Source organism: Mustela erminea, chromosome 18 (genome assembly GCF_009829155.1).
Source record: "Mustela erminea isolate mMusErm1 chromosome 18, mMusErm1.Pri, whole genome shotgun sequence".
Taxonomy (NCBI): domain Eukaryota; kingdom Metazoa; phylum Chordata; class Mammalia; order Carnivora; family Mustelidae; genus Mustela; species Mustela erminea.
In genome coordinates, this window is record NC_045631.1 from 20,909,173 (window position 1) to 20,934,403 (window position 25,231).

Here is a 25,231-nt window from a genome sequence, read left to right on the forward strand (position 1 = left end):
CCATAATGCCTTTTTAAAATAATGCTTTAATTAACATTGATGGCAAGTACAGTGTTTGTTCAGTGTGAACACTTGGCTCAGGAGTTGAAACTTGATTAAAGAGATGTCTAAGTGGTACTAGATCCAAATTCTTAACAAGTAAAGGAAAGAAGTCCCAGCTATACTGATTACAGTGTTTTAGCACTGGGGCAGCCCACATGCAGTCAATATACCCAGTACTCAGTTGCCCTTCTGCTGCTAAAAATATTGAGAATCACTTGGCACTGTTTAATAATCTCAGTATGTAAATTTGGTCCAAACATATGCTCTGCCACACTGGAGCTTATAAGCCAGCCTGCAAGTTCTTTTGCAGGGGACATTTCTGTGCCCGATACCGATGGCTCCTTGTTGCACAAGTCATTGAAGGTGTGAAGTCGATCGTTACCTGACTTCATCAGCCAGCCTCACAAAGTAGGTGACACAGAATACTGAAATGCAAGATCTAGGCCTTCTTTGTCAAAGTGGAGTGTTGTATCCAGTGGTTCTTTCACTGTGCTCTGCTGTAAGTCACCACGTTGCAGGCTGCGTTCTGTCCTTACTTTTGTTCAGAGAACCTGCGTAAATATGCATAATTTCAATCTTGAAAAGGTTAATGTGCAGCACAACAGGAGGGAGAGTAGCCGTATTCTGATATTAGCTACAACTGTAATAAATGCATGTGCCATAAGAAATACTGGTTTCAGGAGTTCTGTGTTCAAAGCGGTCCTTCATGAGAGAAAGGCTCCCCCCACCCCAAAACATACGTAAGGAAGCAAATACAGTGATACTTCTACATCATTTATATTACAGAACACCCCTAATATGTTGCTTTCTTGGGCCGATATGTCCTCAGTAATAGGCTGAATATTAGCTTGTAAGCGATGTATGAGGAGAATTGAATTTGAAAAATCTGCCACACATAGCAAGAGTTTTTCTTTCTCATCTGTGCTCTGTAAACTAACAGGTTCAGAATTCTTTGAAGAGTCCTCCTTCTCAGTCAGATCATTGCAGGGTTTGATTTTTTTCTATTTCTTGTCTTTCTGCACTTCCTTCATTACAGCCTCTTTCTGTTCACTGGTTCTTTTGCTTGATTATTCTCCTCTTGCCGCACAGAATCTGTGTGAATAATAGAACAGTATTTGCAAAGCTGGTCCCAGAGCTCTTGAACTTGGGCCATCACTAATAAGTGTACACACTACTTGGTTGAAAATTTCCAAATGCTTATAATTCCTTGAAGCAGCTTAGACATTGCCTCTTTGTCCAGGAATTGATCTAAGCAAATAATTGGAGTGTGTGGTCCTTTCTGAGCTGCAGTCCATAACCACCTTGTGTGCCTGACATTGTGTGTGTGTCCATCACTACCTCCGTTCTGTAAGGCTCGTTTGGCCTCGGGCAGTAAGATAACCTTGAGGTGACTAGAAATGGTGAAGACTTGGGTCTTTTACATGTAAAAAATGTTCTTTGTCATGGAAGAAATGTTGGATAAAAAGTAATTTTGTCAAGTCTCTCAACTAATTGAAGTTGAATACATGCTTTCCATAAAAATTTTGTGTTTAGGCTGCTGAAAGCCTTCACAAGACCATTGTTAAGAGGCGAATGTCTCACGTGAGTGGAGGAGGTTCCATAGATTTGTCAGACACGGACTCCCTACAGGAATGGATCAACATGACTGGCTTCCTTTGTGCCCTTGGGGGAGTGTGCCTGCAGCAGAGAAGCAATTCTGGCCTGGCAACCTATAGCCCACCCATGGGCCCAGTCAGTGAACGCAAGGGTTCCATGATTTCAGTGATGTCTTCAGAGGGAAATGCTGATACACCTGTCAGCAAATTTATGGATCGACTCTTATCCTTAATGGTGTGTAACCATGAGAAAGTGGGACTTCAGATACGGACCAATGTTAAGGATCTGGTGGGTCTTGAATTGAATCCTGCTCTTTATCCAATGCTGTTTAACAAACTGAAGAATACCATCAGCAAGTTTTTTGACTCCCAAGGACAGGTAAAGTGTTCTCTGCTTTATTTTCCCCCCTTTCCTGTGAATAGAGTGACTGGTTTGATAATGAAGCCTTTATCTTTTTTATTATCTAATTCGATACTGGCATGAACATCACTCACAGTGTTTTAAAAACAGGCAAAAAATTGCAGAAAAAAGAATCATCTAATGTAGGGATCAGTTTTGGTTTTTGGGAACTCAAGTGTGTAGGTGTGCCAGGGCTTATGAATGTTTTGGGTGTGGGTATGAGCGTTCCATTATGTCTGTGTGCCTATTTGAATACATGCCTGTCGGTGCATTTCTGTGTGTGTATGACATCTAGGTCAGGGCAGTTTCATCTCTCTGTGGTGTGTCTTCTGTGCCTTGATGCCAAATGTATTTTGTTCTTTATATAGGTTTTATTGACTGATACCAATACTCAATTTGTAGAGCAAACCATAGCTATAATGAAGAACTTACTAGATAACCATACTGAAGGCAGCTCGGAACATCTGGGGCAAGCTAGCATTGAAACAATGATGTTAAATCTGGTCAGGTAAGGATTCTACTGCAATGTAGCAGAAACACATCGCTGTTGATAGTTATTAGGGAATAATTTGCCATTCTTTATTGCACCCAAATTGGACATAAATGTACTCATATAAAATAAAAATACTGCAGTTTTTGTAGTTATGCTTAATCATTTTACTTAGAGATTAAAGCATTTAGAAAACCTTCTCTTTTGTTTATATCTGATATTTCTTCCCTCGAATGTTTCTGTGTCTAAATAGATATGTTCGTGTGCTTGGGAATATGGTCCATGCAATTCAAATAAAAACGAAACTGTGTCAGTTAGTGGAGGTAATGATGGCAAGGAGAGATGACCTCTCGTTTTGTCAAGAGATGAAATTTAGGTGAGTTCTCAAAAAAGCAAAGTGGGGTCTTGTAAATTCTAGAGTAAATGAAGTACACAAAAATAGTGTCACTCGATTATCATGGGAAAGGGGAGGATGGAAAAACAGCATTTTATGTTTTTATTTTTCTCTTCCTGTATTTTCAAGTTTCCCAAAGCTTCATACCCATGGCAGTGCTCCCTTTTTCTAAATTATACTTGAGCTAAGGATTTGATTCTGTTTCCAGTCTGATACCCTGGCTAAGGGTACCAGTATCAGTGGAACCAGTATCAGTTGCCTGTTAGTGCCCTTCTGACTGTTAGGGCTGAAGTAGCAGTATCTCTTTTATGAAGCTGTCATATCACCTGAGTGATTTGGCAAAGTATTCGCACTATTAAAAAAATTTGTATGACTGAAGGTGTATGTGTGACTTAAAAAAATTGTTGCTGTTTTCCTTTTCCCTGCCATTCCGTAGGAATAAAATGGTAGAATACCTGACAGACTGGGTTATGGGAACATCAAACCAAGCAGCAGATGATGATGTAAAATGTCTTACAAGGTAAAAACAACAGCAAATGCGAAAGAGAGAGTGACTTTTAATTATTAGCAGATCTGTTTGGGGGTGTTGATACTTCATAGCTATTATAGTACATGTTTTTTGGATATCACGCTTTTGCATTTGAATTATGCATACTAATCTTTACCTCCTATTTTTAACTGAAAGACTTTCAGTAAAGTCAATTTACTTGGAAAGTTAGTGTTGTCTATTTAGGAAGATTAGTCTGGTTGTTCGAGAATAAAATGTATAACTCCTTAGATTGTTTTTATTTTATAATTTGATAAAGGTAATATTTAAGAAACTTGATTGGTTCAAGTCTTTCTGAAAAGTAATTCCCTGCATTTGCTCTAATGGTAAATACTTATTGCCACATATCAGAAAATAATCATTCACATATATCTCTTTCATGGGGCTTGGTTTTATGAAAGTTATTATCACCTTCTCCCTCCCTTGAATGGTTTTTGCATTCTGGGTATGTTATCTCAAATTATTTAGGTTATCTTTATAAATAGTTAAATAGATTGTTCTGAATTCCTGAAGTTCTCTTAGGAAGGTGTTATTTGACAGAAAGGTGAAGTGGAAGAACCTGCAAGATTTATGTGGTCCCTAAATTTTCTTTCTTCAGAGACTTGGACCAGGCGAGCATGGAAGCAGTAGTTTCACTCCTGGCTGGTCTTCCGCTGCAGCCGGAGGAAGGAGATGGTGTGGAATTGATGGAAGCCAAATCGCAGTTATTTCTTAAGTAAATTTCAGTCCCCAAAAAGCCAAAGCAAAAATACAAAGCCCACACACAACAAAACAAAATCTAACCAAAGTGGCAGATGATTATATTTAGAAAATGGACCTCATTATTTTGGTATTATGGCCATCAGCAGCTGCCTATAAAATACAGGCACGCATGAAGTAATATTCCCTATGATAGGACTGGGTTAACAAAACAACTGTGTTTTGTGTTTTTAAAGAAATAATCCAAGCAGTGAATTATTGGCAATAAAACCCAGATCACCTCATTAAGTCATTTAAAATAACATCCTCTAAACTATTTGGACCACTTGTTTTATACGGTAAACACTAAAAGTGATGCATTGACCAGGAAAGATTGCATCTGTTTTGTGCCCATGTTATGATATATGTACTGGCTTTGTCAGGATAAAATCATATTAAGCACAGCACACTTCATAATGAATCACACTGGATGATTACCCCAGGACTAGAGAGAAACAGATACCCAAGACCACCCACGGGATACACATATCATGATTCCAGAATATCTGATTAGTCTTCTTTTTGAAGTGGCCTTCACTGTGTAAGAGTCAGTCTTTTTATTTCTCAGGTATTTCACATTGTTCATGAACCTTTTGAATGACTGCAGTGAAGTTGAAGATGAAAATGCACAAACAGGTGGCAGGAAACGTGGCATGTCTCGGAGGCTGGCATCACTGAGGCACTGTACAGTCCTTGCGATGTCAAACTTACTCAATGCTAATGTGGACAGTGGCCTCATGCACTCCATAGGTGAGATAAAATGAAGGCTTCGTGTAGAAACTGAAAACCTGGACAACTGGCATGTAAGACAAGCAAAATTACTTCAGCAGGCCATGTTAGTAAATTTGCATCTATTTGTCCATATCAGGTTTAGGTTACCACAAAGATCTTCAGACAAGAGCTACATTTATGGAAGTTCTGACAAAAATCCTCCAGCAAGGCACAGAATTTGACACCCTTGCAGAAACGGTGCTGGCTGACCGGTTTGAGAGGCTGGTAGAGTTGGTCACGATGATGGGAGACCAGGGAGAGCTCCCGATAGCCATGGCACTGGCCAATGTGGTTCCGTGTTCTCAGTGGGTGAGTTTGTTGAGGGAGTATGGAACCAGGACCTGCCACATAGCAGATGCTTCTGAATTTATTCATTCCAGGAATGCTTACTGCATGAATTGCTAAAACTTTAGAGCTGAAAGAAACTTCAGATATTATTTGAGTGGTTTTCAGCTGTTGGGAGAGTAGCTGGAGCCTCAGTAGTAATCTTACCTGAACTATGAGGATCCTTCCTGCACATCCTGTAGTCTTTCCATTTTTGTTGTTTCTCTGCTGAGCCCACTGTGTACTGAATTTCCCTGACCAGATGAGCAGAGAATTGAGGTCCTGTGGTCACCAAAGTCTTAACTCCTGCTTGTTGATTTCCTAAGAAAATGATCTGGGCATATCAAACTAAACTCTTTGCCATTGTGTTCTATTTCTACTCTCTTTGATTTTGTCATAATTTGAACTGAATCCTGGATTTTTTTTTTCTTCTCCTGATGAAGCCTAGGCCTCTTTTACTTTTAACCAGTTAATCCTCAGAATTAACAGCTGCTGAGGTGCATGGTGGCCCATTCAGAAGAGTGTGTAACTCTTGATCCTCAGGGTTGTGAGTTTGAGACCCACACTGGTTGTAGAGATTGCTTAAGGAAATAAATTGATTAAAAAAAAAAGAATTAACAGCTGCTGTAGGCATGAAGAAATAGTCATCTATCATAGACAAATGTACACAGATAAATACTAGGGGAAAAATTGATTAGTCACCATTGAACTGGGTTTAGTAGGTGGTTGACAGCTTTGAATTTACCTTTCAGTCTCCTGCTGAAGAAAAAAAAATTATTCACACCAATGCAATTTTGTTTCGTTCTCAGGATGAACTAGCTCGAGTTCTAGTGACTCTATTTGATTCTCGGCATTTACTCTACCAACTGCTCTGGAACATGTTTTCTAAGGAAGTAGAATTGGCAGATTCCATGCAGACTCTTTTCCGAGGAAACAGCTTAGCCAGTAAAATAATGACCTTCTGTTTCAAGGTTTGTATCCATTTATCTTTTTTTTGTGCCAAGGTATGGCAAATTGATTATGTGCAGAACGTACAGAACAGAATGTCTTTAATGCCAGACATTTGGAGAAGGCATAATAAATTCCTACTTTTATATTTCTTTAGGTATATGGTGCTACCTACCTACAAAAACTCCTGGATCCGTTATTACGAATTGTGATCACATCCTCTGATTGGCAGCATGTTAGCTTTGAAGTGGATCCTACCAGGTGTGTCATCCTCCCATCTATGACTTGACTCCACTTTTCTATTACCGTACATGAGAACAGGCCTTCACAGTTTCTCCCCTTGATTCTTAAAATTAGCCTTTAATTATAAAAATTATATACAAATACATTTTTCTTAAAAAATTTACAGGTATCTTTGATAACCTCTGGAGATACAGCTCTGTTACTAGTTTAGTCTGTTCTTTGCCCTTTTTCAGTGCATTTGCCTGTACATATACATAAATCTAGTCGTAGAGACTATACATACAATTGGAGTGATACAAATGGAAACCTTGTATACGTGGTTTTGCAACTTTTATTATTTAAATCAGTTTAATTAACATATAGTATATTATTAGATTCAGAGGTAGAATTTAATGATTCATCAGTTGTATACAACATTCAATGCTCATTACATCATGTACCCTCCTTTATACCATCAGCCAGTTTCTCCATCTCTCCCCCACCTGCCCTCCAGCAGCCCTCAGTTTATTTCCTGTAGTTAAGAATCTCTTATGATTTGCCTCCCTCTCTGTTTTCGCCTTATTTTACTTCTCCTTCCCTTCCCCTATGTTCATCTGTTTTGTTTCTTAAATTCTGCATGAGTGAAATCATATGGTATTTGTCTTTCTCTGACTGACTTATTTTGGTTAGCATAGTACTGCAGCTCTAGCCATATCGCTGCAGATGGCAAGATTTCATTCTTTTTGACAGCTGAGTAATATTCCTGTGTGTGTGTGTGTGTGTGTGTGTGTGTTTGTGCACACCACATCTTCTGTATCCACTCATCTGTCATTGACATCTGGCCTCTTTCCCTATTTTGGCAGTTGAGGACTTTGCTGCTATAAACATTGGGGTACATGTGCCCCTTCAAACCACAATGTTTGTAGCCTTTGAACAAATACCTGGTTTTGCAACTTAATTTTAACTTAGCTCTATATTGTAGATCTTTCTGTGTCAGTATAGAAAGATTACTCATTCTTTTTACCTGCTATGTAATATTTCATAGTTCGGCTGTATCATTATCTTTTTAGTCAGTACTGAGTTGATCTTATTGACTTTGTTTTTAAAATCAGGTTTTAAAAATAACCGAAGTATAATTGATACACAATGTTATATTAGTTTCAGGTATACAGTATTTTGGTTTCACAATTGTGTATATTATTTAGTGGTCTCTGTGATAAGTGCAGTCACCATCTGTCACCTTGTAACGTTGTTATAACATCAACTATATCCCCTATGCTGTACTTTTCAATTTCATCTCTGTGACTTACTTATTTTATGATTGGAAGTTTGTACCACTTAATCCCCTTCACCTATATCACACATCCCATTAGCCCCCTCTCCTCTGGCAACCGCCAATTTGAAAAGTGTTTTTTTTTGTTTGTTCATTTATTTTGTTTTTTAAGATTTATTTATTTGAGAGAGAGAGCAAGCGCACGACCAGGAGGGGAAACGGGGAAGGAGAGGGAACTGACACAGACTTTGTGGGCTGAGCACGAGCCTGACACTGGGCCCAATCTCATGACCCTGAGATCACAACCTGAGCCAAAACCAAGAGTCAGTTCTTAACCGACTGCATCACCCTGGTGCTCCTGTTTTGTTTTTTGGATTCCACATATAAGTGAAGTCCCACAGTATTTGCCTTTCTCTGACTTATCTCACTTAGCATAATAACTTCTTGGTCCATCCATGTTGTTGCAAATGGCAAGATTTCATTCTTTTTTAATGGCTGAGTAATATTCCTGCATGTGTGTGTGTGTGTGTGTGTGTGTGTGTGTGTGTGTGTGTGTAAAACATCTTCTTAATCTGTTCATCTCTCAATGGGCACTTTAGTGACTTCTGTTGAGTTGGCTGTTATAAACAGTGCAGCAGTAAACATAGGGGTGTGTGCATCTTTTCAATTAGTGTTTTCATTTTCTTTGGGTAAATACAAAGTAATGGAGTTGAGTTACTGTGTCATAAGGTGTTTCTACTTGTAATTATTTTTTAAGATTTTATTTAGTTATTTGACAGACAGCAAGAGAGGGAACATAAGTAGGGGGAGTGGGAGAGGGAGAAGCAGGCTTCCTGCTCAGCAGAGAGCTCAAGGCAGAGGTCAGTCCCAGGACCTTAAGGTCATGACCTGAGCTAAGGGCAGACTCTTAACCAGCTAAGCCACCCAGGCACTCCTCCCTCCTTCCCCCCAACTCCCTTCCATTTTTTAAGCAGATTATTTGGGTATTTTGGTACTGAGTTGTGTGAGTTTCTTATATATTTTGGATATTAATTCTTTACCAGTTGTATCATTTGCAGATATCTTCTCCCATTTAGTATTGTTATTTCAGTATTGCTATTTCATTTTATTGATGGTTTCCTTGCTGTGCAAAAGCTTTTTATTTGGTGTTGTCCCGATAATTTATTTTTACTTTTGTTTCCCTTGCCTGCGGAAACATATCCATAAATACGTTGTTAAGGCCGATATCCAAGAGATCACTGCCTTTGTTTTCTTTTAGGACTTTTATGGTTTTAGGTCTCATATTTAGGTATTTAAGCTATTTGGAGTTTGTTTTTCCATATGCTATAAGAAAGTGCTCTAGTTTCATTCTCTTGCACGTAGCTGTCCAGTTTCTGAATAACATTTATTCAGAAGACAGTCTTTTCTTCATTGTGTATTCTTGCTACTTTGTCACAGATTAATTGACAGTACAGGCATAGGTTTATTTCTGGGCTCTTTTTTCTGTTCCATTGATCTATGCGACTGTTATTGTGCCAGTATCATACTGTTTTGATTCTGTAGTTTTGTAGCATCTGGGATTGTGATACCTCTAGCCTTTTCTTCTCTCTCGAGATTGCTTTGTCTCTTTGAAGTCCTTTGTGGTTCTAGTGCTCACTTCAGCAGCACATATACTGAAGTCCTTTGTGGTTCTGTACAAATTTTAGATTTATTCCAGTTTGGTAAAAAAAACACTCGATATTTTGACAGGAATTGCCTTGAATCTGTAGATTGCTTTGGGTAGTATACACATTTTAATCCATGAACATGGTGTGTCTTTCTTTAGTTTGTGTTGTCCTCAGTTTCTTTCTTCAGTGTCTTAAAATTTTAAGAAAGACCTTATAGAGGTATTTCACCACTTTGGTTAAGTATTTTCATGGGTATTTTATTCTTTTTGGTACAATTGTAAATGGTGATCCCATTGACTTTTGCTGTAACTCACCCACTATTGCCCAACATTGTTTTTTTTTTTTCATTTTTCAGGTCATTTGTTATAGGCATTTTTATGAAACCTGAATTTTTTTGTTGCTCCCTTTCTTAGAACATCTGTTGTTCCCTGTTGACTACAAGATAAAGTACAGAGTTTTCAAACTATAATTCGTTATTACCTGTCTTTCTTTCATGTGTTCTTTGTACATTAGGTCCAATAAAATATGCACATATTGTATATTTTTAAAGTGGGTTGACAGATGGTTCATTGGGGTTGGATATGCCTAATAAATAATATTCCTCTTCCCTGCACTAGTTCAAAACTAAGTGCGGAAGGAGGAGGGCTAGGAGGGAAGCTCTCAGGAATCAGCTGTCACCTTTCTTTCTTCCTCCTCTCTTTCTTTCTTAAGATTTTATTTATTTTTTTGAGATAGTGAGAGAAAACATGAGCTGGGGCTGGAGGGGTGTGGGGAGTTGGAAGAGTAGAGGGAAAGAGAGAGGAAAAAAACAGGCTCTCCACTGAGCAGGGAGCCCAACTTGGGGCTCGATACCAGGATTCTGGGATCATGACCTGAGCCGAGGGTAGATGCTTAACCATCTAAGCACCCCAGGTGCCCCTCACCTTTATTTCTGATAACAGTTTTTAGAGTATGTGGTTTTTGATCCTGTGGACAAATAGACTTGCTAATACATCACCTTGAATTAGACTCATCTACCCCATCTCTTGCACAGCCAGATAACTACGGACTTGCCTCACAGAGAAGCTTTTTACCAAAGAAGTGGAGAGCAAACCGGAATACATTTTTTTGCAGGCAGACATACCCAGAGTGGAGAAGATGGCACTAAGCTGAGTATATACTAAATTTGTGAGAATATAAGGGAGTAAGAATTATACACAGTTCTCAGTATTGCCCTTTTACAGTTTTTTTTTTTTTAATTCAAATCAAGATCCCAGCAAAGTTCAGCATTGCATTTGGCTGAAAGTCTCTTTTAAAGAGTACTTTTATTTATTTATTGTAGATGGATTTTACCTTCTCTCTCTCTCTCTCTTTTTTTTTTTTTTTTTTGTAGGTTAGAACAGTCAGAGAGCCTTGAGGAAAATCAACGGAACCTTCTTCAGATGACTGAAAAGTTCTTCCATGCCATCATCAGTTCCTCCTCAGAATTCCCCCCTCAGCTTCGAAGTGTGTGCCATTGTCTGTACCAGGTATGCTCAGTGCATAAGTGCTTAAGGCTAGAGAGTACCGTTATTAATCTAAATTCAAAGTAAAAAGAATGCTTTACTAAAGAGGAATTTAGCGGCTGAAGGTGGGTGGTTGAAAATACTGAGTCGATGTGGATGACTAATACATTAAGAATTGTCAGAATTGGCTTCGAAAAAACTAAATATTGCTTAGGAGACAGTTTGGAGTATTTTAAGGGGGTACTAAAAATAATTTTCCTTGCATTGGGAGCAAGTTTAAAATGCACAGAATCTGTTGGTTTTAATAGACATGGTTGAAATGAGCTATATCATGGAATTTTTTGGTTATCCTTTGTCTGAATTACTCACAAGGTTTTTCACATGTGAGTCAAGTCTACTTCTTGCTTTTTATATGGTTGAGGTGTTTGATCTATAATTTTGATGTCTTCTTAAAGGTATAATGTGTTCTTGTCAGGTTTTCCTAGAACAAACTAATCTGTTTATTTTATACTTATAAAATACATTGCATCATCATTCAGATTAAATTATTACACTCTATAGCACTAGCACTGCAAGTAATGCTTCTGAGTTCAGATGTCCACAGTCATCCCCTACATATTGAGGATATTAGGTGTGTGTTCTTTTTATGGCTTTCTCTGTGTTTCTGAATTGCATATGTAGTTTCAGGGACGATTTAATCATTCCAGGGGAGATTAGTGCAGATCTATATTAATCTGTTTAAATTGTGATTCTGGAAGAAACATTAGTGGTCTGGAGTTTGGGATGGGTGGGTACAGGGGAAAGAATTTATGCATTTACCAAATCCCTTGCCTTTGTGTCTTTTTCTTTGCAGAGTCATCCCCAGCCATTTGTTTTTTAGCACAGGGCTTCAGTTGCTTAGAGACATTAGCAAGATCAGTGAAAATCACCATTTTAAAAAGCTGTTTCAGGCCGCTCTGTGTGAATTACTCCCTCATTGCTATTTATAAAGATGTTTCTGCTGTATCTATTAAAAACAAAACAAAAACAAGCTCACAACCAGAAAACAGTTAACAAAATGGCAATAGTAAGCCCTTTCCTGTCAATAATTACTTTAAGCATAAGTGGATTACATTTTCCCAATTGAATGACATAGAGTGGCTGAATGGATTAAAAAAACAAGATCCAACAATATGCTGCCTACAGGAGATTCCTATTTGCCCTAAAGACACACATAGACTGAGAGTGAGGGATGGAAAAAGTCATTTCAAGCAAATGGTAACCCCAAAACAAAACAAAACAAAAAGGCAGGGGTGGCTATACTCATTTCAAACCAAATAGATTTCAAACTAAAAACAGTAAAAAGAGACAAAGAAGGTCATTATGTAATGATAAAAAGGGGTTAATACATCCAGAAGATATAATAGTTTATAAGTATTTATGTGCCCCACATTGGAGCACCTAAATATAAAGCAAAAACTAACAGACCTAAAAGAAATGAATAGTAATATATTTAATACAATTAAATCCCCAGTTGGCTGGAGATTTAACATCCCACTCTCAACAGTGGATAGATCATCCAGATAAAGAATAAGGAAACAGCAGATTTGAACAACATTTATGGGCCAAATGGACCTAACAGACATATATCAAATATTCTAACAACAGCGGAATATACATTCTTTTCAAGCATACATGGAACACTTTCTAGGATAGACCATATGTTAGGCCACACAACAAGTCTTAGCAGATTCAAGATTGAAGTTATACCAAGTATCTTCTCTGACCACAGTGTCATGAAGCTAGAACTCAGTTACATGACAAAAACTGGAAAATAGGTAAACGCATGGAAATTAAATACTATACTGAACAATTAATGGATCAAGGAAGAAGTTAAAGGAGGAATAAAAAAGTTTCTTGAGATAAGTGAAAATGGGAACACAATATACCAGAACATGTGGGATGCAGAAAAAAGCAGTCAAAGAGGGACGTTCATCCCAGTAAACCCCTCTGTTAAGAATCAGGAAAGATCCCTTAAATAAGCAACTTCACTCTCTGCCTTAAGGAATTAGAGAAAGCACAAACTGAGTTCAAAGTTAGCAGAAGAAAGGAAATAATAAAGATAAGATCAGAAATAAGTAGAAATAACTACAGAACAACAGTAGAAAAGAATAACCAAACTAAGAGTTGGTTCTTTGAAAAGATAAAATTGACAAACCTTCAGCTAGACTAAGCAAGGAAAAGAGAGGAAGGACTGAAATTAATAAAATCAGAAATGAAAAAGGAGATACCACAACTGATACCAAAGAAATTGATATGACTATAAGAGGCTATTGTGAAAAACTATATGTCAACAAACTGGACAGCCTAGAAGAAATGGAAAAATTCTTAGAAACATACAACTCACCAAGATTGAGGAAGAAGTAGAAACTCTGAATAGACCAATTACTATAAAATTCTCCCAACAAAGAAAAGCCCAGGACCATCTGGTTTCACTGGTGATTTTACGAAACATTTACAGAAGAATGAACACCAATCCTTTTCAAACTCTTAAAAAAAGCTGAAGAGGAGTGAACACTTTAAATTTATTTTATGAAGCCAGCATTATCCTGATACCAAAACCAGAAAAGGACACTGCTGGAAAAGAAAACTACAGTCCATTTGATATCATTGATGAGTATAGCTGCAGAAATTCTCAATAAATTACTAACAAACTGAATTCAGCAATATATTAAAATGATGATACAGTGGTCAAGTGGGATATATCCTTGGGTGCAAAGGTGGTTGAGTATATGCAATTCAATTAATGTGATACATCACATTAATACAATGAAAGAAAAGAGTCATCCAGTCATCTCAATAAATGCAGAAAAAGTGTTTTCCAGAATTTAACATCCATTCATGATAAAAACTCTTACTAAGTTAGGCATAGAAGGAATATATGTCAACATAATAAAGGCCATAAATGACAACCACACAACTAATGTACTCAGTGGTGAAAGGTTGAAAGCGTTCCCTCAAGTTCAGGAACAAAACAAGGGTGTCTACTCTTAATTGCTCCTATTCAGCATAATACTGAAAGTGCTACCTACAGCAATCAGGTAAGAAAAATAAAAAGTATCAGAATTGGAAAGGAAAAAGTAAAATTGTCTCTATTTGCAGATGACATAATTTTGTATATAGGAAATTCCAATGACAGCCAAAAAACAGAGCTAATCAGTGAACTTAGTAAAGTTACAGTATACATAATTACATACAAAAACCAGTAGTATTTCTATACGCTAACAATGAAATTTATTTAAAAAGAAGATCCCATTTACAGTAGCATCAAAACAATAGGAATAAATGTAAGGAGGTGAAAGATCTTTGTGCTGGGAACTATGACATTGATGAAAAAAAATTGAAGATACAGATAAATGGGAAAGGTATCCTCTGTTCATGGATTGGAAGGATTAATTGTTTAAATATGAATGCTACCAAAAGCCATCTATAGATTCAGAGTAATCGCTATCAAGTCTCCAATGGCCTTTTTGACAGAAATAGAAAAAAATACTCCTAAAATTTGTATGGCACCACAAAAGACCCCACATAGCCAAAGCAGTCCTGAGCAAGAAGAAAGAAAGAGGCAGTACACTTCTGATTTAAAGCTATAGTCATCAGAACAGTATGTATTGGCATAAAAAGAGACAATTGGCCAGTGGAACAGAATCAAGAGCCCAGAAATAAAGCCAAGCATATATAGTTCAACTAATATTGAGCCAAGAATACTCAATGGGACTGGGATCACTCAGTACTCATACGGAAAAGAATGAAACTAGAGCCATCTTACATCCTCACACAGATTAACTCAAAATGGGTTAAAGATTTAAATGTAAGACTTGGAACTGATACCATGAAACTACTAGAAGAAAACAAAGGGATAAAGCTTCTTGTCATGGGTCTTGGTAATGATTTTTTGGAGGTGACACCTACAGCACAACAAACTCAAAAATAAACCAGTGGGGCTACATTAAACTAGAAAGCTTCGGCACAGCAAGCACACCATTAACACAGTGAAAAGACAACCTATGGAGTGGGGAAGTGTTCAATACCAAAAAAACCGCCCACAAAAACCCACCTCAATTTAAAAAGTGGACACTTGCCAATAGACCTTTTTCTGAAGAAGTTAGATAAAAGGCCAAGAGATAGGTGGAAAGATGCTCAGCATCACTAGTCATTAGGGAAATGCAACTTAGAAACCACAGTGAGGTAGCACCTCAAACCTGAATTAGAATGGCCACCATCCAAAAAACTAGAGATAACAAATGCTGACATGCATAGAGAAAAATGGGAACCCTTGTGCACTTTGTTGCAGTTGTAAGTTGCTATAGCTAATATGGAAAAGAGTATGGAAAAATCCTCAAAAAATTAAAAATAGAACTACCATATCATTCAGCAGTTCCAGTTCTGGGGACATACTGAAATGAAAATAGTAACTCGAAAAGATATTTGCATCCCCGTGTTCATAGCCACATACTTAGAATAGCCAAGACATGGAAACAACCCAAGTGTCCATCACCAGATGAATGAATCAAAAGAATTGTGGGTGTATGCATAATGGAATATTAATCAGCCATACAAAATTACTTATAATTTGTGATCATATACATGGCCCTTGAAGGTATCATGCAAAGTGAAAAAAGTCAGAGACATACTGTATGATTTCAATTATATGTGGAATCTTAAAAAGAAAAAAACAAAACTCATGGAAAAAGAGATAAGAGGTGAAGGTTGGAGGCAGAGGAAATTGGAGGAAAGTGGTCAAGTGGATTTTGGAAGTGGCATTGGCTTTGACTTGATATAAAAGGGAATAGCTACTGACTGCCTGGTTACATGACTTAGTAGATTGTGGTTGTCATCCTAAAGGAAAATTTTTTTTTGTATCATCAGCAAACTTGGAGTCCAATTTGAGACCATGATTCTGAAAAGGTAAAAGGAACAAGGCTTGGCACTTTTTAAGTTCTTAGGAAAATATTTAATGAAGGAATAAAAATTTCCCATCCATTCCACCCAAGTAAACAAGATTTGTGCCAGGTTTTATAGGAAGGGAGGGAGGTAGTGAAAATAAATCAGAAAATGGAGTGAGGTGATCATTTGTGGCTTATTAAACTCTATGTGTTGTGCTTTTGAAAGCGCTCCATAATAAAATATACTGTATTATAACAGACCTGAATTATCATAATAATATTTCACATAAAATTATTCTCTTTAAGAATATTATTTAAATATTGTGTTAGTGGGTTGTTTTGAAGTGTTGGAGAAGTTTATTGTTGGGAGTACTATAGAATAAAAGTGCTATATTTATAAATAAGGTTTAGTTTTTTAATAAGTGAATGATAACAGGGAATTTTACATTTATTAATTAAAAGAAAGAAAAAAGCTTTTATCTTCAGTTATTCTTTCACTGAGTCTCCTACCAAAAGTAGTTTTTCCCCTTAGTTTGCTTTTTTATTCATCTTTCTTCTTCTGGCTTTCTTTTGCCCTTTTGACTTTGGCAATAACATAATGGTACCTTTGTACTTTTGTGTTCTGCTGGGAGGGGTAGTAGTTCATTATTTCCTCGAGTAAATATGGCTCCTGCTTTGGGACTTACTTGGAAAATTTTGAAAGCTAAGTGAGGTTATTGCTAGGTACTAAACTTCTCTGAGTGTTAGTTCCCTTTTCTTGAGCTTATATTTTTGGACTCTTAAGCCTTTTTAGAATCATGCTTTAACCAGGTCTCTTATTTTGTATGTCCCCTTACTTAGTGGACTAGCTTAAGATTATGTAGGGATAGCCAACTGTGAACATGTGTTAAATTTATAATTGAGACATTTTCTCATGTACTTTATTTCTACTTTTCCTCCTCATAGTTTTTGAAGACAGGTTTCCCCTGCTATCCCAAAGTAGCGTTCCTGTGAAATCTTTTATAAGCCAAAATGGCATAAAGGAAAGAAGCAATTACCGTTAATTTATATGGGACATTTTTTAGTATTCCCAGACCTCCAAAACAACCAACCAAATCATGCCAAATAACACAAATTACCTAAAATAACATTAACGTATAGTAAAAACAGGAATAATATGATAAATACACAGTCCGTATAGAGTATAAATAATTTATGTACTGTGTAGTTTCAGCTTTACCAGAATTGGGATGACAGCAAGCACACCAGAGGGCTGACAGGTGGTGATGGTGGTGTTTTAGGCTGGGGTGTTGGAGGTTGGGGTGGTGAGAGGTAGAGGAGTATAGAGTATAGGAGGGAGAGGAAGAGTGTCATCTATTAACATCTCATCATTTTCTAAATCCATCAGTGCAAGCAGGTCACTAACGTTTGTACCTTCTTCTGTGTCTGCCTGCCTCGATGTCAAAGGCTGAGGTTCATCATCTGCTGTGGCTACTGTGGCTGGTGTGGAAAGCTTGAAATACGACAGTATGCTCAACTGCTTAGCCTCTCAGATTTTTCTATGCTACAGTTATTTGTAGGCATTCAAGACATTCTGTAAACCTGCCCCTAAACCTACGTGCCCTTTCAAAATTAAAGCCATACTTTCCTGCAGTCACGGCAGCACTGTCCATCATCACAAAAATCTCACGTGCTTCACATTCAGTTCCTGAATAAACTTCTGGGCCGTTCACTAGTGTTGAATGTGGATTGGTGTTCTTTGCTCATGCAATGGCATCAGCTCTTCATCTGTCAGTTCTTGATCATGGGATGCCATGGGGTCTTCATCAGTTTCCACAAACTAAGCCTCCTTAGCTGAAGTCAGTATTGCTGTATTTATTGTTGTTGGTTTGAATCATTTAAAATTGTTTCCTGCTTCAGGAGACCATCCTCTCAGCACCATTTCACATCCAGAACGTGTTAACTTATCAAGAGCACCTTCAAAGTTGGTGATTGCCAGTTTTATATTGTAGTCTTTCCAGATCCCTGGTGTACATGCTTTGGAATTGGCTTCTCTGTCAAATGCACTTACTGTGAGATGCATCACGTTTTGCATATAGGAAGCCTTAATTGTGGTGAGTAGGCCTAGGACCCATGGTTGTATCAAGAACATCATATTTGGTAGGAAGAACACACAGGAATGTTATTGCCATACTCCGTAATGCCAGGTGGATGAGCAGCACGGTTTTCAACAATCAAAAGACACCTATTACCAAGGTTATTTTCTTTACGGTATTTTCAACAAAAGGATTAATGTACTCATGTGCTTCGAAAAAAATCACTTGGATATTCCAACTGCTTGGATGTGAATGAAACACAAGAAGTAGTCTTACGAGTGCCTTTGAGTGCCCTTAGGTTTTCTGGTGGTATGCTAGTAGAGGCCTAAGTATAGCATCACCAGTGGTGTTAATAGTGGGCATCAAACCTGTCCTTTGCTGCCTTGTGTCCCTTAGTCTGCTTTTTTTCTATTGAAATAAATGTCTTGCTCAGCAATTTTTCCAATCATAAATTAAAGTTAAACACTTGCTTGTTTGTTTGTTTTTGCTATGATTGTTTTTGCCGGTTCTGGGACTTTTTCAGTAGCTTTAGTATCAGCTGAGGCACTCTCTCTAGTACCCTTAGAGCTATGAAGCTACCCTTACCTCAAAACTGATCAGACCACCCATGTGTACCTTTAAATTATACTTTTACAGCACTTTGGTCATCGTTGTCCAATACTTTGTTTCAGCTTACTAAAAAAAATTAATCTCTCCTGCAGTGTAAGATAACTTAATGGAACACCATGCTTTGCTCACCCATCAATCCACTCAAGCAGTAGACTTTCCGTTGCATTCATTTCCGGATGCTGACTAAAAGAGACCACTTTTCTACTGGCAGAACCAGTTAGTAACCTCAGCAACTTTCAAGATTCTTTCTCTCTGAGTCAGCAGTATGAAGGGTGGATGTAGGCAAATTCAGTGTGCACATGGTGTCTTTAATGTGCCACAATTGAAATGCTTAATTGCATTCAGCTTTATACCAAGTGTAACACCCTTACAAACTCCTAGGCTTTCCTGATACCCTAGGACACATCTTGCTAATGGATAGGATAAATTGAATAAAGCACAGATAAATAAAATCCGTTATTTAATGGATAAAATAAATCAAGATAAAGCACGATACTCAGAGGCAAGTTCAAAGCTGTGGCAACTTGATGCTGAGATGCTGAGTGTAGCTCCCGGGGAAGGATCTTGGCAGCCACTTGCTGGTTGGGGTGTGTGCTGCCTCTCTAATGGCTTGCTGCAAAATGAGCACTGATTGCAATAGTCGCTTTTTGCTACTTTTCCTGTAAAAGCAAAAGCCTCTTTGGGTTCCTTTCAGTTAGCAGAAATAGGTACTAAGTTAGGTCTTTTGTGAAAGCGAACTTTTGAAAAGCTGGAGATACCTATGATGAGAAAACAGTTACCAGAATGGATTTCCTCCTAGTTATGGTGAGAGAATTCTGAGAAAGAGCTAAATATTATGATTCGAAGTAAATGCCATATTTTCTCAGTAAATCTGCTTCTCCAAACCAAAGTAGTTTACACTAATTTTTTAAGTCTGTAAGTGCAAATTATATACCATAATTGAAAAAAGTTGCATGAAACTGCATTTTAGTGATCTGTTTGGTTACCAGTACTTTTGTATATAGTCTAAAGTTTGAACCAAAGACCCTTAAGGAAAGGACGGTGTTGTCTTGTTTTACTGCTATTTCTGATGCCTAGGATGGTATCTAGCATGTTGGATGCACAATAACTCCTTGGATGGATGCGTGGGTGGATGGATGGATGAATGGATGGACAAACAAATAACAAAGTAACTTTAAGGTTATGGTGCTGAATGCACTGAATTCCTAGAATAAAATTCCATGAATGGTGGATTTAACTTGGCTTTAAATATACTAAAAATTGTGCTTAGTCTACACCAACCAGGAGTCTTAATTTAAAAGTTAAAAGAACTCTGGCCTAGGGGTGGCTGGGTGGCTCACTCAGTTAAGCATCTGATTCTTGGTCTCAGCTTGCTCTTGATCTCAGGATGGTGAGTTGAAGCCCCATGTTTAAGCTCCATGCTGGGTGTGGAGCCTAATTTAAAAGTAATACGTGTGTGTGTGTGTGTGTGTGTGTGTAGATATGGTATGATATATGATACGAAAGAACTATTTGGCTTAGAAGGAACTCAGAGCTGTGGTGGTTTGTTTTTTTGTTTCGTTTTGTTTTCCTTTGTGGTGTTTTGATACATTCTGGTAGTCAAATATGTGAAAAATTTTAAGTGGGCTTATAGTTTTACTCTATATTTTCTCTGCAGTTTCTTCACTTTAATATTAATTAATGCTTATTTCTAGTTGAGCTGGTAACATTCTTCTTCCAAATGTTGCAGAACTTTTAACCTCCTCTGATTAGAACTTCTTCAGGAAGTAGCCTGCAAACAGAAAAAATATGTGAAAGTTTAAGAGACTCTTTCTTAAGAGATTTTTGATTCATAATCCCTAAAGTGAATTTAACCATTATATTTAGCCATTTAATGTTTATTTTTTAAATCAGTAGGTCTAAATTAAATGCCAGCTACTGAAAAAAGAACTTTAAGTCAATTGAAGGATACACAGAGAAGTATTTATGAAGAAAAAATTATGTAGACACATAGAAGTGTTTTGAGTGTGTGATCTACTTGCAATGAACATCTTACATGAAATTTATCAAAAGCTAGGAATTAAATGTAGATCTTAAATATCCTCAAATTTACTTGGGGAGAACTTTTCTGTGATTTATAGCCAGAAATAGTAGATATGATTGTCTCAACATTTCTTGCTGTTTATTTAGTGCTTGGCTTAAAAATGTAATAAAAATTAAAATCCAGAAATAAAATTCATCCCTCAAAATCGATTTCTAATTTTTGTTGATTCCATTTGTGTTACATTTGATCATGTAATTTTATGTACAAGCCAACATTGTTTTTGTTGCTGTATGTAGTTGGTGCTGTGACTTGTTTGTGCTCATCTCTGTTCTGTAGGCAACTTGCCACTCCCTACTGAATAAAGCTACAGTAAAAGAAAAAAAGGAAAACAAAAAATCAGTAAGTTTGGAGAACTTTTTATTAGCTGTTTCTTTCAAAGCAAAACAAAAATCTTTTGCTGTTTGTTGAGAACATCTTCACTTCAGCCTATTTGACCTTCACTGTAAAATCATTCTACTAATTCTGGCACAAAATAGCTTTCATTTCAATTAACCCTGGAATTAAGTTACATCAAAACATTCTCTGTGTTCCTTTGGTTTGATTTATCCCAAAGGCATTTTGGGGGCATTTGTTGCATTGGATATCCCTGGTCTAATTTTATTATTGTTATGTTTAAAAATTATAAATGAATGCAAAAGAAACTTAATTTCAAGGCCTTAGGAAATGCTGACTCTCTTCATTCTTGCTTCTTGTTGCAGGTAATGTGAGTGGTTTCTTTTCCTAGAGGTGAAAGTTTTTCTTCATTGTTAGAAGTATATGGAGGGCGAAAAAAAATTTATGGAGGGAGTGTGTCACTTTGTAAATCTTACCTAAAGATTTCAATTTTTTACTCCTTTTATTTTTATCTAAACAATCTCAGGCAGAATCTAGATATTTGTGCTTAGATTATAAAAATCCTAATGGTAAACCTTTACCTTAAGAGAAAGTCATTATTAAACAATTGGGATTGAGAATATAGTACTTTTGAAATAAAGGAAAACTCGGTGATTCCATTATTTGTAGAGAAACACCTCATTTTGCTAACATGGTAAGAATACACTGCCTGTTTCTATGAACCTGCTCTAATTAAGGGAAGAAAATTACAGTAATCATTCTTTTTTCTTCCCCATGAGTAGAATTTGGTCCTAATATGCATTCATTTTGAATTTGCCATTATCACTATGACTTATCAGGCTGAGTATTAATCTTTGTTTGTATAATCCTAATGATTTTAGAGAAAGATGTAAAAAAAAAACAAACCTTTAGGAGTCATGTAAGTAGTTTACATACAAAGGTAAAATTTAAAATATACATTTGGTTTCATCTTTCATTCTTTGTCTAAAGCTTGACACATAATAAATTCCTGTTTCAAATTCAGAACTAAATTAAAATTTAGACACCTACGCTTTTAATGTGCATTTGAGATTTTGAGTATGTTAATTAAGTTGGTCAGCTGTGAGCAAATGGATTGGATTAGATGGCTGTCTTGCTTAAAAACATTTCTTTCTAATGCTTCTAATTCTCAGCGTATGTGGGTTTAACATATATACACCATCACTGTTGGAATTTACTATTTCTAACACTCTTGTTCAGTGTTTTACTAATGGCATTGTGTAGTATATCACATAAATTAAAATTCCAGCTCTCTGTATTTCTCTAAGAGCATGTTTTCTAGCCTCCTAACACTGCATTTTTTTAATTAAGATTTTGTCTAAAATTATTCTTTGAAATGTTATTTTCTACTAGTGTTATTTTCAGATTTTTTTTTGTTTCTGGGTAATGCTGAGTTTTGAAATATATTTCTCAGCACAGGTGTTATGAGGTCCTCATGGAAACAAAGGGAAACTAATTGGTAATATGAGGTATTTTAGAACGTATTCCAAAGTATGGAGACAATATAGTCATCATAAATTTAAAATATTGGTTTATGCAGTTGTTGGGTTAAGAATCTAATGATCTTTAAAAAGCAAGCTCTTTGGGGGGTGTATGTGTAATGGATTGGAATATGTAAAATAGAGAAGGTCCTGGCTCCTGGTTTATTAGCTGTGCAGTTATATTATAGATAATTCCATTTATTCTACTCAAACATATAATGTATAATTAGATCTCCTTTGAGAAGTTTACTGTCTACCTCATTCAGGTAATCAAGCATGTGTGGGTAGTGATCCTCTTGCTGTTGTAAAGTTTATGACTATGTATTTGTACCATGTTGTTCAGATTTTACTAAGGGAAGTAACGAGAACATTTTTCTGATAACTGGTTTTAGCATACAGACTAGCCCAACTTTGACCATTTATGCAGAATGTGTTTGGGATCTAAATTAGATTTTTCTAGATTAAAAATAAAAAACCCAACTTGAGTATGTATACTATGAAGTAAAATTAACATTGATGTTCATTAATGGTGATATAAAAAGAACTATTTTTATAAATTGTCTCATGAAACTTGTTATACAGCATTTTTATTGATTCTGTGTGTTTCTGAGGTATGGGTCCTTTGAGTTTTGACAAGAATTAATTTTGAAGATGTGGAGGATAGTAGAGATGTAGTACTTTTCAGAAGTTTGACAATATTCTCCCTTTGGGAAATAATTATCGCAGATTTTCATTAAATTCTGAGGTTGAATAGTATTAAGTATAAATCAGGTATAAATGTGAGTTACACATTAAAATTTTTTTGTTCTAGACAAAACTAATAAGTAGCATCTTTCAAAAATGTGCTGGTTTTTATGAGGTACTTTCACAGCAGGTTAGTATTTTATAAATGGTTCTTGGAAACCAAATGATGTCTTTTAATTTTTTAAAAGCTGTTTCAGAATTTTAGTGGATTAAACTGAATATATGCTTATTCTTTTAAAACAACCTATTTGAAATTAAATATAAAGCAGTTTTTAGTCCTCTTCTTGCTAACTCATTCCTTAAAGCTTTAAAATTCTGTAGGCTTGTTGATTAGTTTCTTCTGTTTCAAGATTAAAATTTGGGAGTTCTAAAAGAACCACTCAGTAGCAATGGTGGTCCCTGAACATTCTGAAATTGTATGAAAAATTTTGTCTGCATAAATGTATATATTCATTTTTCTCTTCCTACATCCCAAAAGGTTAAATACCGTACCAGAGTGGTAAAAACACTGGAATTTTCTTCTTAATTTTATTTCTAAAACTGTATTTCAGCCAAAAATAATTCTAACAGTATTTGGGTTTTCAAGCTATTCTAGTAAGGCTGCTATATTTAGCCATCTGCACCAGCTTCCTCTTAAATGTAAGGTTGTCCTTCATGCAGTAGCACTCAGAGGACTTTAAGACGAAAGCTTCCCAAGCTGCATAGTGTAAATGAAGGTCAGAATATATTAGTACAACTATTGTCTGTTATCACCTCTTACAGGGATATTCTTCGGCTTAAAAAATCATTCTCTGGAATCTTACATTTATGAATTCTCTGTCGGATATGGTAGAAGATTATTTAGAGATCTTGGGTAGTGGAAAAGAAAGAAGACATTAAAAATATACACCACATGAAACACTAAAAGGCATAGAAAGAAATGAAATAATCCTTATTCTTCCCAGAGTTAATCGGGAGTCAGTGACAAGAGGTATTACTTTATTAAGGCATCATAAAGTAAACTAGAGTTATATGAGATTCTGCACATAAATCCCATTTTCTCATTTTCCCCCAATATCCTCTGAAATGTGAGTTTGTCCCTAGAATCTTTGAATATTGCATGGAGTGCTGTGGCTTTGCTGCCATAGCCACCACTGGTTTAAACAGCAGTTAGCTACACTAAGCAAGAGCATTTGCAGATTAATATGTTACAAAAGTGTTCTTGAAAAATAAATATACGTTCTTGGAAAAAAAAATGTGAGTTTTAGAATAATCTGATTTTATATGTTAACTTCAAACAGGAGTCACTGAAAAGAGATGGATGCTGAGCTGGTGGCCTAACACTTTCCCCAGTCTAATGTGCCTATTACTTTACCTTTAAGGTAGAATGTTTTATAAAAAGAAAGAGAAAAGAAATAATTTTAAATATTCGACTCATGTTTTTCAGTGTGGGCAACTTCTTCTTGTTTCCTTAACTTTTTTTTATTTGACAGAATTATACCCTGAGGTACACAAAAGGGTCCTTTTTTCTGCTGGTGGGATCCTTTTTTCTTTTAGGTCCCCAAGAATTCCTGTTCCTCCATGATTTAAATAATAGGTCCTTATCTTATAACAAATTCTGAGGAAGAAAATGAACTGGCAGTAATGTTACTTGTAAGTAAGTTTTTTCTCTTGATAGGAATCTAAATAACTTTAGTGTGTGGCAAGCATTTTACTCAAGATACTCAGTTGTACCAGGTATACAACAAAATGTAAGTATTTACTATTAGATATTGGATGTTTGGGGGTATGCTGTTGCAAACTTAGCCTCAACTTGTCTTGTAAGAGTTGACCGCTCTCTCATGTCTGTTAATCTTAGTAAAATATGATAATCATTGTGTGAAAATTTGGTCTGCTTTTGTTACTTATCAAACTTGCAGTATAAACAACGATGACAAATGTAAGATCTTTTTTCAGGTCTCTCCTATGCAACTCATTCATGAGGTTCTTCTTTCTTCTTAGATGTCTTTGTCGTCCTTTAAAAGGATGGAGGGCAAGAATTGGGGATAAACTTTATTTACTGATGTTTTGGGAGTTAAGAAAAAATAGA

General features: G+C 36.4%; 1 protein-coding gene across 8 annotated transcripts in view; it reads left to right on the forward strand.

Annotated features, from left to right (window-relative positions):
- The window catches only part of NF1 (neurofibromin 1), a 253,525-nt gene that overhangs the window by 119,079 nt on the left and 109,215 nt on the right, over positions 1-25,231 (forward strand). For 6 of the 8 annotated variants that reach the window (XM_032321557.1, XM_032321563.1, XM_032321562.1 and 3 more), the window contains 11 exons: positions 1,576-2,016; positions 2,406-2,545; positions 2,781-2,903; positions 3,358-3,441; positions 4,067-4,183; positions 4,775-4,956; positions 5,075-5,286; positions 6,111-6,272; positions 6,407-6,510; positions 10,763-10,898; positions 20,843-20,905. In XM_032321557.1, the coding sequence (XP_032177448.1) occupies positions 1,576-2,016; positions 2,406-2,545; positions 2,781-2,903; positions 3,358-3,441; positions 4,067-4,183; positions 4,775-4,956; positions 5,075-5,286; positions 6,111-6,272; positions 6,407-6,510; positions 10,763-10,898; positions 20,843-20,905 (1,764 nt within the window). The remainder of the gene's footprint in view (positions 1-1,575; positions 2,017-2,405; positions 2,546-2,780; positions 2,904-3,357; positions 3,442-4,066; positions 4,184-4,774; positions 4,957-5,074; positions 5,287-6,110; positions 6,273-6,406; positions 6,511-10,762; positions 10,899-20,842; positions 20,906-25,231) is intronic. The other 2 variants (XM_032321560.1, XM_032321561.1) reach the window with 1 other exon arrangement.